General features: G+C 44.2%; 1 protein-coding gene across 1 annotated transcript in view; it reads right to left on the reverse strand.

Moving 5' to 3' along the window:
* The window catches only part of MED13L (mediator complex subunit 13-like), a gene marked incomplete at its 5' end in the record, with an annotated part of 94,508 nt that overhangs the window by 38,493 nt on the left and 39,579 nt on the right, over positions 1-16,436 (reverse strand). The window contains 7 exons of the mRNA XM_010133764.1: positions 406-628; positions 1,864-2,592; positions 5,466-5,570; positions 6,396-6,558; positions 10,865-11,056; positions 11,440-11,634; positions 12,956-13,101. Of these exons, the coding sequence (XP_010132066.1) occupies positions 406-628; positions 1,864-2,592; positions 5,466-5,570; positions 6,396-6,558; positions 10,865-11,056; positions 11,440-11,634; positions 12,956-13,101 (1,753 nt within the window). The remainder of the gene's footprint in view (positions 1-405; positions 629-1,863; positions 2,593-5,465; positions 5,571-6,395; positions 6,559-10,864; positions 11,057-11,439; positions 11,635-12,955; positions 13,102-16,436) is intronic.

Raw genomic sequence — 16,436 nt, forward strand, 5'->3', positions numbered from 1 at the left:
TTGGAGAGATCTGAGCTTTGCAGTGAGGTGAAACGTCAAGCTGAAGCAAACAATTAAAAAAAAAAAGCCCAGCAAATCCTCTCATCTCTGCAAGTGAATATAAGCCTCAAAATATTTTATTTCTTAGTTCAAATCTGGAACCTGCTGCCAGTCAAGCTGAATACACGTAAGCAGAAGTACTCCTCGCAACGGCAGTGTTGTGCACAAACGGGTTCCCAGCGGAGCAGCGAGTACCGGTTCTAAACCACCACAGTGAAATGAAGTCTTTTCCTGCGAGCTGATGCAGGACAGACAGACCTGATCTCTGACCTTCATCTGGGGAACAGGCTCATGCCTTCCTGAGCGCTACAGTACTCTAAGTCCAAGAAGCATATTAACTGTAGAGACTCTGGATTTACATGTTACCTTGTTCTTTTTCAAAGGATCTTTCTCAGCCCCAAGTTTGCACTTTTTATTGCCAGTGAAGCTGTACTTTATGTCGCCGTCTTCAAAGGTGTACGGATCACTAGCGTCTCCCAAGCCTTCTCCAGGCGGCTGTATTAGAGGCAAGGGGTCAAGGTAGTTCAGAGCCTGCAGGGGTTTCTGCTCGTCCAAAATTTTAAACCGTTTGTTAGGTTGTGCTAAAAGCCTGAAAGTAAAAACAAACAAGCAAACAGAGCCATGGTGAAACAAACCAGACAAACCTGTTACAGCAAAGAGAAACAACAGCTCCTACGACCTGCGGCTGTCACGCAGAAACAGTCCCTGTCTCATTCCGCCCTCCCTGATCCAGCAGAAACATGTTTTCTCCTCCAATAAAGAGTGCATTTGCCTACCTTTAGTATTAAACATCTCATTGAGTTAAGAACTGCTTTGGGACAATGAAAAGGGAGTTAATCTTGTCACTAGATCAATCAAAACACTCTGAAGTACATGTAACCTTTTCAGTCTAGCAAACTCCATTGTCATTACCAAAATCAGGCTTGTCATAACTCAAAAATTGTTCCTCAATTAATTTCAGCTTCTACATTTTCATTATCTACTCTTTTGAGTACATTTCTTCTACGAATTGTCAGAATGCAAGAGTGGTTTTTAGGCCAGCATAGTATTAATCCAAATTCTCATGCTAAAGTTATACATAAATAAACATGTACATAGTCTGCACAAAAGCAAATCCATGTTTAAAAAAAAGAGACAGCTAAAAGTTCCTCAGAATTCAGGTAGTTCATGTTCTTCACCGAGGAAAACAGCCTGCATTAACCGCAGTATTTCTGAAGTAACTCGTACAAGAGATGAGCATTCGCTCTTTGTGTGCCGACTGGAGAGACTTTGGGGTTTGCAGTTTCAGTCCTGCAAGGACTGAAGTTACCAGTAAAGCTTCTATCGATCTCTAAGACCTGTCAGAGGGTTTACAAGGAGATGTATTATCCCCTAATACGGCACCAGCTACCGCTTACAAAGTGTGGTACAGTGCCAGTGTGAGCCCACGTAACCGGACAAACCCACGGAAGTCCCTCTGCGGTGCCATGAGCAGAATTTCACTCCAAGCCAGGCATTTGTGTAGCTGGAGGTGGCGCAACTAACACATATTTTCTATTTTTTACATGATCAAAAGGCATAAGCTTAATAAAACTCTTGGATTCGCTCAAATTACTCTGATACCGGTCACAGAAAGATCTATCAGTACTCAGCATGTCCAGCAGAAAGCGAGATATGAAAAAACCAAGGCCCGCTGCAACAGCACATCTCTATTTAATGTTAAATAGCACGAGCCACCCCTGATGTCACAGGGAAGCCTTCCACTCGCTTCAGTTCCAACCAAAAACAGGCTTTGGTCACGTTTATAATGTGAGAGAACCCCCCCTCAGGTCAGCTTGCTCTCACCTCTTCAGTGCGGTGCTGTCTGAGTTTACTTCCATCTTGGCATCGTATCTCTCACAGGGAAGATCTGGTGGCCTGAACTCTGGATCGTCACTTGATGGGACGCTGTAGGACCTCCACATATCTAGCGACTCATTGTTCTGGGTTATCCCACAGTATAATGCTGTCTCGCTGACCTCTGCCATCAGAGGCAACCTCTGTCCAACAAGGACCGTCCTATCGTCTAAGCTGGGCAATGGCTGGAGCTCCAGCCCACTGCCGTAGAGTGCTGGGTTTACTGGTACAGAAGGTGGGTCCAGGTTCTCTGCTTCCTGGCCTCGTGGCTGGGGGCTGAGCGTGGGAGGCAGAGGGGAAGTGGGGGAATGGGGTGAATCCATAGGATTCATATTCATTTGCTTGCTTGGATTTCTAGCAGGTATGGGCAGCGGCTTCTCGTACTTCCTGGGATTAGGGACTTCTAAAGAGGGCTCCATTCCCGCTAACCCCAGTTTCTGCCCCGATGTGTCCTGCTCCATGCACAGCTCCTCGGTCACAGAGGGCCGATGGTGAAATGGCATCAAAGGCCTTTTTTGCAGTTTATCTCCTTTTTCCTGTCTCTCTGTTGTTTTGTGCTTCGAAGAGGCGGGAGGGGGCAACGATGAAGACGACGATGTTCCCACACTGAATCCTGGCTGATTTATCGTTGGGGGACGGCTGGAGCCAGCAGCACAACGCTGTTTGAAAATCTTGTGCCTGGAAGCAGAGGCAGAAACAAGTCACTGCATGGTTCATACAGGCAGTGTATCCATTATCTGATCAAATGGAGAAAAAAAAAAACAACCTGAAAACCTATCCCAAAGCACAGCATTGAGAAACTTCATGTCTATTCCTCATCTTTTAACAGATGCTGGAACAGTCACATGACCTGGACCCAGTCGTTCCAGCCAACTCAGCTGCAGTGAACAACGAGAGTCTCCAGCAAACAGCATTCAAAGGGAGATGGAACGTCTGTATAACACTTCGCAGGGCTCAGGCGGGAGGCAACACAACAACAAAACCAGCCCGGCTCCTGTTGTTTCCCTTCCCCCGAGACAGGCAGACAGCCCATGAGGGACGCTGACTGCTGGAACTGCCCGGTGGCTCCGGCCGCTCCTGAGCGCCTGGTGCACAGGGTGCACAGCAGAACTGGTTTGGTTACATTCGCAGGCGCAATCCATGGCGGGCGCTCTCAGGGCAGTTTCCTTCTCCGCAGGAGGTAAGGGAAATTGAGAACGACTCTAGTCCAAAGGAAACCAAGCAAAGCAACCACCAACTGATTAAGGAGGCACAAATAAATATTTTAGAATATTCAAAACAAAAACTGCAGTAATATACAAACCACGTACCGGCTTCATCTTTTAATTTGGCTTTTTTCCATCTGTACCCAGTATCCCTGAGACTGGGAAGTACAGGGCTGAATTCCAGTGCTTCAGGTACTGCTGAACAGTATTTTCATCATACAGCTGATGATCCCCAAGGATGCTGCCACAGGGACATCTAACACTGTCCGTATTTTCACCGGCCTTTTTTATTGTTTGGGGTCCTTTGTTTAGTTGTTTGTTTGTTTTTTTAAGCTAAGCAAAAACTGAACCATGTTCTGTGCTTAATATTTATACCTGTTTAAACACCATGTCAAAATAAACCACTGCATCCCCATTTTTGTTTATAAACAACAGTATCTAGGACAGCAACAAAATGCTTAAAACAGGTAATGTGCTTTTTACTCACAAAGATAAACGACGTTAATCTCAAGTAAATTGGACTCCTAGACTGAAGAGAACCAGTTCTGCTTTTATGACGTAGCTGTGCACACGCCCAGCTTTGGTAGCACACTGCAGCTGTCCAATGGTACACACGCAGCTCCTTGCACTCGCTGCCTCTTGATCCTGTAACCAGCCACGGCGTGAGGCACTGCCCTGGCTGCTTTGTGGGCTCCGCTGTTACCAGGACACGCTACAGCTTCTCTGCTGCAGCAGATGGTCTGTAGCTGCAATCACCCGTGACGTGGAGCTAATGCCCTGGTAACTGGAGATTTGCCTTAAGCATGTTCTCGGAACATTTCAGTGACTTAATTCTCCATCACTCACCCTATTTTAACTGACCGCAGAAAATTATTTTAGACATTCTGTTCTTCAGCACACAAACTTGGGTCTATAGAAGATGGAATTTAATGCCAAATATCAGACGACCCTTTAAGACTCCACATTAAAGATCATATCCCGGCATTTATACGGGACGTCAGGTGGGCACAGGAATGACTAAAACAGTGTCTGTGTGACAGCAGGTGTCCAGTTTCTGCAGCTATAGAGAAAGATTTTATTGCTCTTGGAGACCAGGCACCACCTTCATTTTAAGGGCAATGTTTTAATTCCCAGTTGCTGTTTGCTAACCCCAGCATGATGTCGTTATCACTGGAGCTGTCAGGAGACAGTGTGAAATTGCAAATGCAGCTGCACCTATCCACAGAACCAGGGTCCCACTGCCCACTGTTGATTCCGAATGCCTTCCAGGCGAAGCTGGACCTCAGTTTTCCACAGGAAACATCCTGGCAAAGAGTTTATCATGAGCAGACACATACAAGAACAGACAATCAGGGGTAAGGAGCAAGGCTGCAGAAGAACACCACTTTCACTTTGGATTCAGCACACAATCTGCCCAGTTCCTCCACACCCCTTCGTCTCTCCTAACCACACGAAGAAGAACTGGCTTCACGTCAAGTCAAACACAAAAGGTATGAGGACACAACCTTGCTTCACTCAGTTCTGGACAGTGAACATTTCTAATTAACAACCCTTTGGAGACTGTGAGAGCGCCACACTCCTCAATCTCCCTGCACAGCCAAACCTACACAGAAAGCTCTGCAGAGACCACTGGGGCAGGCAACACATTTAGGAATTGGTTAGAAAATCTATTAATTTTACTATTATTGTCTCTGGGATAATTTTTAAAATGGTTAAACAGAACTGGTGGTGCTAGTTTACCCTTCCTGAGTAAGCAGTGTGGAACTTTGAGCATCCATCAGAACTGATAGATAATTTAACAAAGTGTTTGCGTAAGTGAGCTGTGATTTCTTTTTGGTCAGCTGACAGTGGATGACGATGCTGCACAGGTTTCCTAAGGGGTGCTTCTTTGGTGCCCCATGAGTCATGGCAAAGTGACTAGAGGTACAGGGACTAAAGTGATTCTTACATTTTTCCTCTCTCTCCCAAGAGGGACAGCAGCACTGTGCCTCAGTCAGGATGCTCTGAAAAGCAGGCAGCTTCTGCCCCTCTTCACCATGAGTCTTACCTCTCTGACCTTGAAGGCTCACATCTCTGAAAAACCTGAGGGATGAGCTCACTGTGAACGAGCAAGGTGGGAGTGACTAGCCCCATTCTCTAGTCTAGCATCATTTTCTCACCCAAGTTGACTATTGCAAGTGACAATGACACGAGACGCATTTCCATCGCCTGAACATGAGTGATGATCCCAGTTTTGATAGTAGAGGTTCCTCTTCTCTCAACTAAAACTCACTTCTCGAAGTATAACTGTCCGAATTAAACAGAGCTCTTCCAATACGATAACTGGTTACTCTGCTCAAAGCTCACCTGGAACAAGAACAACTGACTCTTTGGACTGGATCCACAAAATCCCAAGAAACAGCATTGTTAGGAACCTCCTCTTCCACATTTGCAGTTGTAATTTGATTCCTCCTGAAGAAGATAGATCGATTTTAGTAGATACCACCTTTGGTAAAACAAAAGTTTAAAAATGCATATGCAGGAATTCACAGATGTTCTCCTCAAAAAAACTACTTCCTTCTACTTCTTCTTTGAAATAGAATTCTGTATTGAACAGCAGATCCTTCTATCACTCCTTAAAACTTACAGTTTGATTTATGTGGAGGATGGTACCAGCTCCACATTAGAAAGCTCTGTCTGCAGTGTGAGGATAAGAGGCAAGCAATTTAAACTGCACCCGGAAATTCTTCTGACACATCCAATGAGGAAATTGCATGGAAACAGTGAAAAATAAAGATTTCAGGGTGTGCCATGCCATGCACATATTTTAAGTCTCCAGTGATAAAGAGCTATGAGCCTAACAACATGAATTTACCATGTCCTCGTCAACTGGAATTTTAGTCTAACACATGTAATGCAAAGCTTTACAAAGAGCACCCTTCGAGTTCTAAATATCAAATACACACTCTTTGTTCTTCAGTCACCCAACTTGCAGTCTAGTAACTAGAAACTGCAATCGATAAAGCTGTAAACATCTAGCTGAAGGCACAGGGTATAGATTTGTAACCTCAAAGACTGTCACAATTAAGATACACAACTGCAAAGGTGTCGTTAAGTGTTAGGAGTTTTCAGCGGAACACTAACAAATTTTCTTTGATAACGCTGTTCTGCACCATTAGCTTTGATTAGCAGCAAAAAATTCTGTGAGGAACAACATCACCTAAACCAAAACTGTTACAATTTTGACTATATATCAGATGTCATTAACAGCCAAAGCCAGCAGGACTGCTGCCTTACTTGGACTGTGACCTGTTGAGAATGCATTCCTTCCAGACACGGTGGACCATGTGATTGTGGAATTTGGGAGCAATCTTGCCCGATTTCTTTGGACTGTGCACGCTGACCGTCCCCTCCTGTACAGCTGGATGGCTGATACTGCTCTGAGAGCACCCGCTTTCCCCTGCAAGGCAAATTAGGCATTAACGTTAGAGCTGTTCCCAATACCCACTTTTGATACATTTTCCTGGAGAGACTCTCGCTCTCACAAGGCTGCCGACTACATAGATGTTCCTTTTGAAAACACTTGAGGCATCATCACAAAAGACTGACTAAACTACAGTGCAGAGCAACACCCGCCTCTGGGGTAGCAGAGATGGCACTAGGTTACACCAGGTGCGCGTGTAACCTGTTACACAGTCGTGTTACCGCACCTCACGGCACTCGAGTACTGCACCTCACGTGAGAGCGCGCACTGCCGCTGGAACAGGGGCAGTCCGCAAAGCCCCCTGCAGCCTTGTGCTGGATCGCTGAGACATAGCACAGACGAGAGTTTCTTCACAACCATCCTGGATGTTAAACCTGAATTTATGTTGTCTTTGGTGAGTCGCTTTTAAGACTAATATAACATGGATGGTTCTAAAAGCAAGTATTAAGAAAACCAATAATTTAAGTAGACGCTTCAAACCAAGATTCAGTTCTCTGTGTGCAAGATAAAACCCTGCCGAAGAAACGAATGGATTAGGTGTGATGCCATTTCGTTATAATCCGCTCGAATGGAAATTCCAGGATGCCAACTTGCTTTGGCAGAATCTGACAGTTGAGACGTAAACTACTACAGCGACTGTTCCGCAGGTGATGTTAGCGCGGGCTATCCCCACGGCATGCGAGGCTCCTGGCAATCCTGCGTGATGAGCAAAGGGATAACAAATGTTCAGAGCCTGAAAACTCTGACATACGTTCTGCGCTTCATGCCCTTGTGTCTGTGATGTGGGAATCTTCCCAGCTACTGTATAAGCAGGTGTTTCTTTTTCTGCTCTGAAATCTATCACCGTCACCTTCACAAGGAGGAACCATCAGCAGAGGGAGCTTTGGGTTCGCCTGGCCTGGTGGCTGAGCACTGCTCAGTGCTCTGGATGGAGAAGGAAGGCAGGAGATGCCGCATTTTAACAAGGTCAAACCAGCGTTCGGAACACTTTGTCCTTCTGCCTGACGCAATTTAAGAAGCCTTAAGAATGAAATGCAGAGAGGAGTCACTGCTTTACATCACTGCATCCAACTAGGTAATTCTGCTGATTTCTATCAGGGGACTTTCACAATACAACTTGTAAAACCGTGCACGAGCTGCCTAACCCTGTATCTTCATTGATTCTTCACAGGTATCTATTTTCTTCTGCAGTTAGCCCTTCCCTGGTTCTCTTTTTGTGAAGAATAATAATAAAACAGGAGGCAAGCAGACCCATAAATCCCTAGGCACACCGAGGCTTGTGGCTCTAACAATTAATTTCACTGGCTTTCAAATGGTCCACAACATTGTGAACTTGACAGATGATCAAAAAAACCCGGTCAAAACTTCAGAATTAGCCAATCTGTCCTCCCTGGGGGAGTGGCGGGCAGGAAGAAATGTCTGTATATAAGCAGACATAATGCACACACATATACATCACATACATCGGCAGCAGTTACAACTGCGAGGAAAAAATTATGACGACGGAAAGGGAAGGATAGGAGGTAGGATAGGATAACCAAGGGGCTGTCAGAGCTCTGAAGTTAGATTTGAGTGCGTTAATTATTGTTTTCCAAAATTCTGTAACAGCAATACATGGCATAATGTAAAACAGGACTTCGCAGCAGGCACAAACATTTTGTTCTCATACACTGACACTAGTCTGTATCCATGAAAATCACTGACAAAATCCCAGAGCACTCACGAGTAACTATGTCAAAAAGTGGTATAAATACTGGAGACCACCACCAGCCTCTCTCCAGAGGGCCATTCACAATCCCTGTGGTGCAGCCTGTCTCTAGAGGTGAAAAATGCCATTCCCGACTCTCAGTAGCGATTTGTTTCGTTACATACTTCAGACACAGTCATGGAAAACACGGTTGCAAGAGCCCTGAGGAGATCATCCAGTCCATTCCCTGCTTCAAACTGGATCAAGGTGTTTGACTAACTTGTTGCCTAAAAACAACCAACACAAAATCCCCAGCAAACCCCCCAAACCCCAACAACCCACCATCCTCTGCTCACGGCAATACCATAGCTTCCCTCCAGCCATGAAGTCTAACACCCTCGCCCTTCCTCAAAGGGGGTTTTTCCTCATGCTTAACCTAGTTTTGCTGTGCTCCAGTTTAGGTTCATCACATATTGGTTGCACAGAAAAGATGATTCGTTTTCTCCTTTTATGTCTCTGGAGACTGTCTCTCCTTCAAATTTCTCTTCTCTAGACTAAACAAACTCAATTCTTTCCATCTCTTCCTGTAGGTCCCCTTGGCAAAACCTACAAATTGCTCTCACCACACTTTCCTGTCACACCCAATTTGTCCACGTCTTTAAGTGTTCAGAACTGCACACGGTGCTACAGCCACATTTTTACTAGTAGGGGGCAGAACCAAAGTTATTCCTCGTGTTCATCGGGCTAACTCAGTTTACGTATCCCATTCACTGATTTTGAACTGCATGTTTCTCCGATCCATTTCTCCAGTTCTTCAAGGTCTTACAATATGGGGTATGATACCACGTCTTTTAAAAGTGGGGTATGATACAGTGTAAAGGAATCCTTTCCTTCAGAAGACAAGGAGAGGCACCCCTCTGATACGATCCCAAATTGCCCATGAACAACAGCAGAGATCGAACAGGAACTGTGACTGCCAGACCAGACACTGCCACACCAGTACAAACACTTTTTAGATATTAATAGTTCATAAATATTCTAAAATAGAACCCCCTGGCTGTACTAGTTTAACAGAGATCTGAAAAATTTAAAAATAAAATAGCACATTAAAATATGCATCAATACTTCAGGAGAGGTTGTTATTTAGAAGTCCATGGTCTCACTTAAGTTAGTTACTAATAAGGTTTTTGCTTATTTTAACTATCGGTTGCCTTGAATAACACTATTCAAAGTGAATTTAAATTCCACACGGGTGATGGGCACAAACTGAAATACAGGAAATGCCATCGGAACGCAAGAAAAAAACTTCTTCCCGTGAAGGTGGTCAGCAATTGGAAGAGGTTGCCCAGGCGGGTTGTGGAGTCTGTGTCTGTGGAGATATTCAAAACCAACTGGACAATGTCCTGAGCAACCTGCGCTGCCTGACCCTGCTCTCAACAGAAGGGTTAGATCCAACACCCTCCGGGGGCCTCTTCCAACCTCAGCGATCTGGTAATTCTCTTAGCAACTGGCAAGTCTGTAAAGAGCGAGTTCAGAAGACAAACAACTCAGAAAAAAAATTTAGTTGTAAATCTCCTTTCAAAACACTTTTTGAGGGAAGAAAACCCACTGAATTTCTTTTTTCTACATCAGATTTTTTTGTTTGTTTGTACTTCAATATCTTAGAAGTTTGCGCTCAAACAGATGTTTGACTCCTCTGTTCCTTAGTTCTCCTTTGAAATTACAGTCCTGAATTTGTTATGGCATAACCGCCCTGACAGCAACTAGTCCTAAGGCCTTGTCTGTATCCCAGAGGACGATGGGCTATAGATATTTATTTACATTTCTGAGGGGCAACAGGATATACATATTCATTTCAACGAAGCAAGGTATTAAGGATCTAGTACCCTGCATACCAAGCACTGGGATGGCTTCTGAGATTAGAACTGTCCAATGGATCCAAATACTCTGTCCAGACAAAACGCGTAGCTCCCTTGTGAATATCATGCAGCGCTGCCATTTGCCACCCGCATTTGATGCAAGCCTATGTCAGACCTCACCTGGGAAGCCCAGCTCCACCTTTGCAGTTCCAGAGACTTACACATTTCTTCTGAATGGCCCTTTATTAAAAACCAGCTGTGCTGGGCACAAAGAGTAGCTGGCATTTGCCAATCCTTATTATACCAACATGAATGCTTAGGGAAGTGCTGTATTTCTAGATCTTTCTATAAAGAGCTACATACTCTTGTCTGTTCCCCGTTCTCCTGTACTACAATGAACCACTACCTTCCCTCCCATCCTGCAAGAAAACCAACACTCACAAACACTGGGGAAATCTGCCTGAAATAGTCAGAATCCAGTCTCTCAGGTATTTGCACAAAGATAATGCAGTTACAGAGAACGGAGCTTAGCTGAATTCGTGAAGATTTGTTTAAAGATGTGTATTCTTCAGGGTGGTTTAGACCATCGGCTTTCATTTACCACACAGCTACAGCACACGTCCCCTCCTAACTCTCAGCCTACTGCCTGTTGTTCATCTGCTGCTTCTCACAAATTTACTCGTGCTGATCATGAGCTCTGCAAAAATGACTCCAGCCTCCAAAGTTTATCGCTTACCCATAATGGCCTGCTCTGGAGAAGTGGGTGGAGTGAGCGGCATCCCACAGGTACTAGCAGGATCCTTCACACTTCCAAGCCCCTGCTGTCCCACATTTATGTGGCCTCCGGCATTGGCAGCATTCTGCGACAGGGGGATGTCGCTCTGGGAGATGAGAACAAAGGCTGACGGATATACCATCCTTACACCACCTACAAAGAGATGGAAAAAACAGAAATCTCAAACGTAACTGATAGTATTCAGCAGCCCAAGCTCCTTCAACTTGTTTGCAATGACAGTTCGACAAAACTTAATATCTGAAATTTTAAGAGCCAAGGAATTCCACACACTACTACACATCTAACCCTGTACAGCCAGTACGGAGCTGAAACAAGCAGCTCAGCACTGCAAATAATAGCATGTGGGATACAGGGAGTACAGAAGCTGGAGGCAAGATAACGAGTCAGATGTTCCAGCGTCAAGAGAGCTACAAGAGAAGACAGGAAAATTATAATGGATGTTTCTGATTAATTAGGTTTTTTTTTTTAAATCATGTAGAGGAAAATAACCCTTCAGGCAGAAAACTGACACTTACCAACAATGACTTCGACTGCCACAGGGAAATCATTGTCATAGCCCAGCTCCTCTTCCTCTTTCAGGCCTTCTTTTTTCTTCAGCACCATAGGGTAAAAATACTGCCACTCCTCCATCAGCTTACGAGTCGCTGGGTCTGACATCTTGTACGACTGGCCCGTGAGTGTACCATTCAAACCGTAAGGGCTCACCAGCACTGCAAAGCAAGAAACAACAGTCCCTCCAGTAGGTACACGTCAGCCGTGCAGCAGCCAGCCTCTGCCTCTCCAGCTCGAGGCACTGTTCCGTTTGCATGCCCAGTCCAGGGTCTGTCAGCAGGGTAAAGCTACTGCAAAAGCAGGTAAGGGTGTGAAATTCAAGCTGTGTTACACTGCACTAGGATCCTGCACAGACCTTTCTGCGCTCTAGCTTAACCATTTCCACAACAAACTAATCCAAGTGTACTGGACCAGCAGCGGCTGTGGCAAAGGCACACGCACACCCGGCAGAGCAGAGGACAGATATCCACAGCAGGGCTGTTCCCAGGAACAGACAGTACCAGAGACTTCTCAGCAGTGAAAGGGCTAGAGGTAACACCAGATGAAGGCATAACAAAGAGAAGCAGTTGCTCAACAACAGGTATTTCCACTCAGACTCAGTTTTGCCTTTAGTCATATTTGATGTGAGGGAGTAACGAATTTAGCTCACTGAAATAAAACCTTCTATGATTTAAGTGTCTGAGCCTCTGTCACAACTTTACATTTAGAGACACAATGTTTTTCGATAAACCTTTTATAAATTAATGTCTCACTTTGTAAGTCTCTGAGCGTTTCTTTAATGTATGTTTAATTTTACAAAGATTTCTTGCTTTCATTGCTTTAAAATTATAATTTCAGACTGTAGTAAAAACAGTATAACTCAATGACTCAAATATTCTTTTTTTATGTAGAGCACTGCACCATGAATTGAATAAGCTGTTAACTTAATTCTGTAAAACCCTAATTTCTTACACGGACAAATAAATAGTCTTAGATACTTCAAGTTTTTCTTTGTTTCTGATACAGTATCACGTGCACAATCTTTTTTTTTTTTTTTTAACAAAATAGTTGACAATCTATGGATGGGAAGTACTCCCGAATCAGATAAGCACAGTATTCTGTATAGTTACATATTTGAGCCCACTGATCTAGACACCAGGGAAGAAAATCAAACCAGTGCACTCACTTTCTTAAATAGTTCAGTCTTTTTAAACCAAAAAGATTCATTTCTTTATTTACTATATGCATGCACCTTTAAAAGCAATGCTAGTGAACAGAAAGCTCTGGAAAACTCCCATCCGTTTATGACTGGCTGTAGTGCTGAAGTCCTAACCACATCTTCCCTTACAGCCACAGCTTCCTGAATAGAAACTTAACCCATCCAAAAAGTGACTTAGTTGTACTTCATTCTCTCCTGAAGGTTCCATGACCTGGAGCGACGTGTCCCTGCCACACGGAAGTGAGGTAAAGCCCACGCAGTTCCAAACCCCGCTGCCTTACCTTGGAAGGGTGACGGCGAGGACTGGGCCATGTGGATATGCTCTTCGTTGATCAGGTAGATGGGCTGATGCTGGGCAATCTCCACGCTTGTGCACACGTTGCTTTCCCCATGAAGGAAGAACGTGAAGGCACATGACAAATGTTCACTGGAGGAGAGACAAGAGAAACGGATTTATTAGCATGTTAATGAACTCACAGAGGGAGTGATTCCATAGCCTTAATGGCCAAACACAGCTATTCTGCTTTGTCACTTGTGGCTACTGAATACAGGTCGTTGTCTGACTGATAACCATAAACAACAGGGTGACCTGTCACTGGACACCTATTTGACAATCTTGGCAACTACCTCAAAGATTTGTTTTCCTACTTGTTTCAATTAAAAAAAATCACTAAAAAAAAAAGGGATTTTAACCAGGATTTGAGTAGTAAAAATAGAAGTCTTCAGAAATTGTTCAAAATTCACTCTGCAACGGGTTCTAGCTGAAAAGGAATAAAAAAGGACCAGGAAAAATATTTGTGTCACACCTCCTGAGAATCTCCCTTAAAGAACATGAAAGTACATGAATATTACACAAAGCTGACGGTGGTCTAAGAAGAACCATGGATTTCCCAGTAATGGCTCAGTTTAATTTGAAATGAACGGTATTTAAGATGTTCCCACTTTATTCTACCTATAGAACTACCTCCCATCACAGCTCTCTGCTTAAATATTCCTGGCCACAATAAAAAAGAAAAAGCCCTACATTTCATGCTTTTTATCATCATTTCAATCAACTAAAAATTTACAGAGCTGAAGTGGTAATTATGCAGTAATTTTTCTGCTGCGCATGGTTTTATAGCTGTTGGCTTTGGCACCAGGCCAGGCATAACGTAACTAGTACTTTAAAGACAGCTCTTAACTACCTCCACCAGGAAGAAATAACACAGGCCTCCAGAACAATTTCACTTCAGTGTTTAATTCAACCAACTGCCCCGCTACTGTCAGCTGGTTTTAAACAAGGGCATTGATGGTCCAGAACAGGAAGCTGCTTTAAATCTCACTAAATCTCTGAATGATTCTACACATCATGTAGAACAACTTTTCATTTGGTACTACAAGTTACTCTCCTGTGAGCCTCAAATATCACCACAAAAAACTCAAAGAAAATGGTAAGATGAGAAAAACGTGGAGAGAAAAGGTTATTGAAATGACAAATTACAACTAAACAGTCTTGGTGCTATCATCCTGTATTCACGAATACTCTGCAGCAATAATTTAATACCATGAAATAAAAGCTTTCATAGATATCCATTTCAACACGGGAAAGAAATTTCACTATCATCAGTGTTGCAGAACTAAATTGATAATTAATTTACATGGGGGTGGAAGGAGGGAATGGGACATGGGACAAAATGGGGCAGACATTCCAGGTATTTCCATCCAGCTGTCTTGCCCCAAGAAGAAAAACAAATCAACTCATATAAAAAACCAATTGAGCAGATTTCTGGACATACAAGATACACAAAAATAAAAGCAAAGCCCAATGATTTAATCAAAACCCTCTAGTCTCCTTGCACAGTCCTTAATATCAAAAAGGTCTTAATAAATAAAACCTCATGAGAAATCTGGTCTAAGATCAAGTGGGGATAATCTCTACAAAGAGTCCAGCACGCAGCAGGTCAGCCTAAAGCAGAGAGCAAAGCTATTTGTAAAGTAGCCATTTTCAACTCCTCTCTTCAGGATATTACACAGAAATCCTCACAATTCTGCAAGCTTCCTACTGTGTGTGACTGTGCAAGTCTTGCTTGTCTTCTATTGAACTGAGGGGAAAAAAAAAACCACCAGCCTCCTGGGACCACGCAGGGACTCTTTCAAAGTGGCCTGGCATGAACAAATCACCTGTAATCCTGAGCAACATTCACGACTATCCACAAACACTGGGAGAATAAGGAACAGACAAAATCAGAGTTTAAAAGAGTCATTGGTTTTCGCAGGGAAGGGAACGCACACCACTAACTTTTTCAACTGCGAACCAGCTAACGCCAAAATTAATCACAGATTTCAGGAAATTAAATAGTCTTGGCCTAAAAGCGTATACAGCTCATTACTGGAAAAAAGATACACAATATTATCCCATTTCCCTTTCCCGCAAATAGGGCGGATTGCAGAATCACACAGTGAGTATTACTGCTCGTGACCAGCAATAAATACTGCACTGGAGTCAGCGTCTAGCACTGGATCCACAGGAAGCCACGCTCAGCCTCCGGAGGAGCACCAGCCCATCGCAGCCACTCAAGCAGCCCCTCTCCTTGACCACAGCTATGGCCCTCGTGGCACGAAGCCCTGTCTTCTGAGCGGCGCCCCAGCCCGCCTGCGCGTGCCCAGTGCCGAGCTCTCCTCCGGGATGGCCTGACAGTGCGTGTAAGAGGAGAAACACTGACACAAAGTTTAAGCTCCCTCTGGTGCCAGAGTCACTGCTATGAGCTCAGCTTTCAAGACCAAAAATACCACCGATTGAGGCCTGGGGACCTCCTACATTCCTAATAAGCTTCTGGCAGATTCCAAGTGAAATGTTTGCTTTAGTAACAAAGATGAATCTTATTTCAAGCAAACAGCGTCAGCACTCTGTGATGTATTCCACTCAGGCATGTCCACTCCAGACTCCTGACATGCCTGTCCTTGGCACAGCGTTTCACACAATTCCTTAAATACCAAGCTGCAGAAATCACTCTCACTACAAATGTGAGGCGCATCTCCAAACAACACTCAGGTTGAAGAAAACCTACCACGCTGACTCCAGTCCGCCTTCAGCAGCAACGGGAGGCTCTTCTCTAAACCACCATTTAGCTCCGGCTCTCCAGCAGACTCCAAGACCTAGGTACTTCAGACTGAAACTCTAACATACATGGGTTGTTCAGGTCCTCACCAGAGCCTGCCAGCAGTGTTTTATCAGCATCCAGACTTCTGAACACATCTACCACCCTTTGTGCTAGCAGAGGCACACAGGAAAGCCAAACACAAAATGCCGATCAGACTAGAGTTTCTAAAAACATTCATTGTCATGTAACATTGATTTTTTTTTCCCCCTCTATTTACATTTATTTTAGCCCAGTTCAAAACCTGAAGCTGACAGGCTTTGGAGAATCCACTCTACTCTCTCTGGGTTTCTGAACTCTGGACTCTTTCTGTACATTTCTGTACTCTTTCTTATCTCCGTGACATTCAAAGTACCAGAGACCACCAGCGAGGCATGTGAAAGAGCTTCCAAACTACTTCCCCTGCCCTACAAAGTCTGTTGGAATACCTTGATACGCAGTAGTAGAAATACCAGCAATTCTGAATAGCTGCATTAAACATTCCTTTGCAGATATTAATGACTTACAGGAGGAACAAAACTGGCTTTGGGGCATGCACTGCCACCCAGGGCAAAGGGAGAAGGGACAAAGTCTCCTAAGGCAAACGTGTGAAAGCAAGGTGACCATCCTGAGCAAGCCACCAGGC

Source organism: Buceros rhinoceros, unplaced genomic scaffold, assembly GCF_000710305.1.
Source record: "Buceros rhinoceros silvestris isolate BGI_N320 unplaced genomic scaffold, ASM71030v1 scaffold11173, whole genome shotgun sequence".
Taxonomy (NCBI): Eukaryota; Metazoa; Chordata; class Aves; order Bucerotiformes; family Bucerotidae; genus Buceros; species Buceros rhinoceros.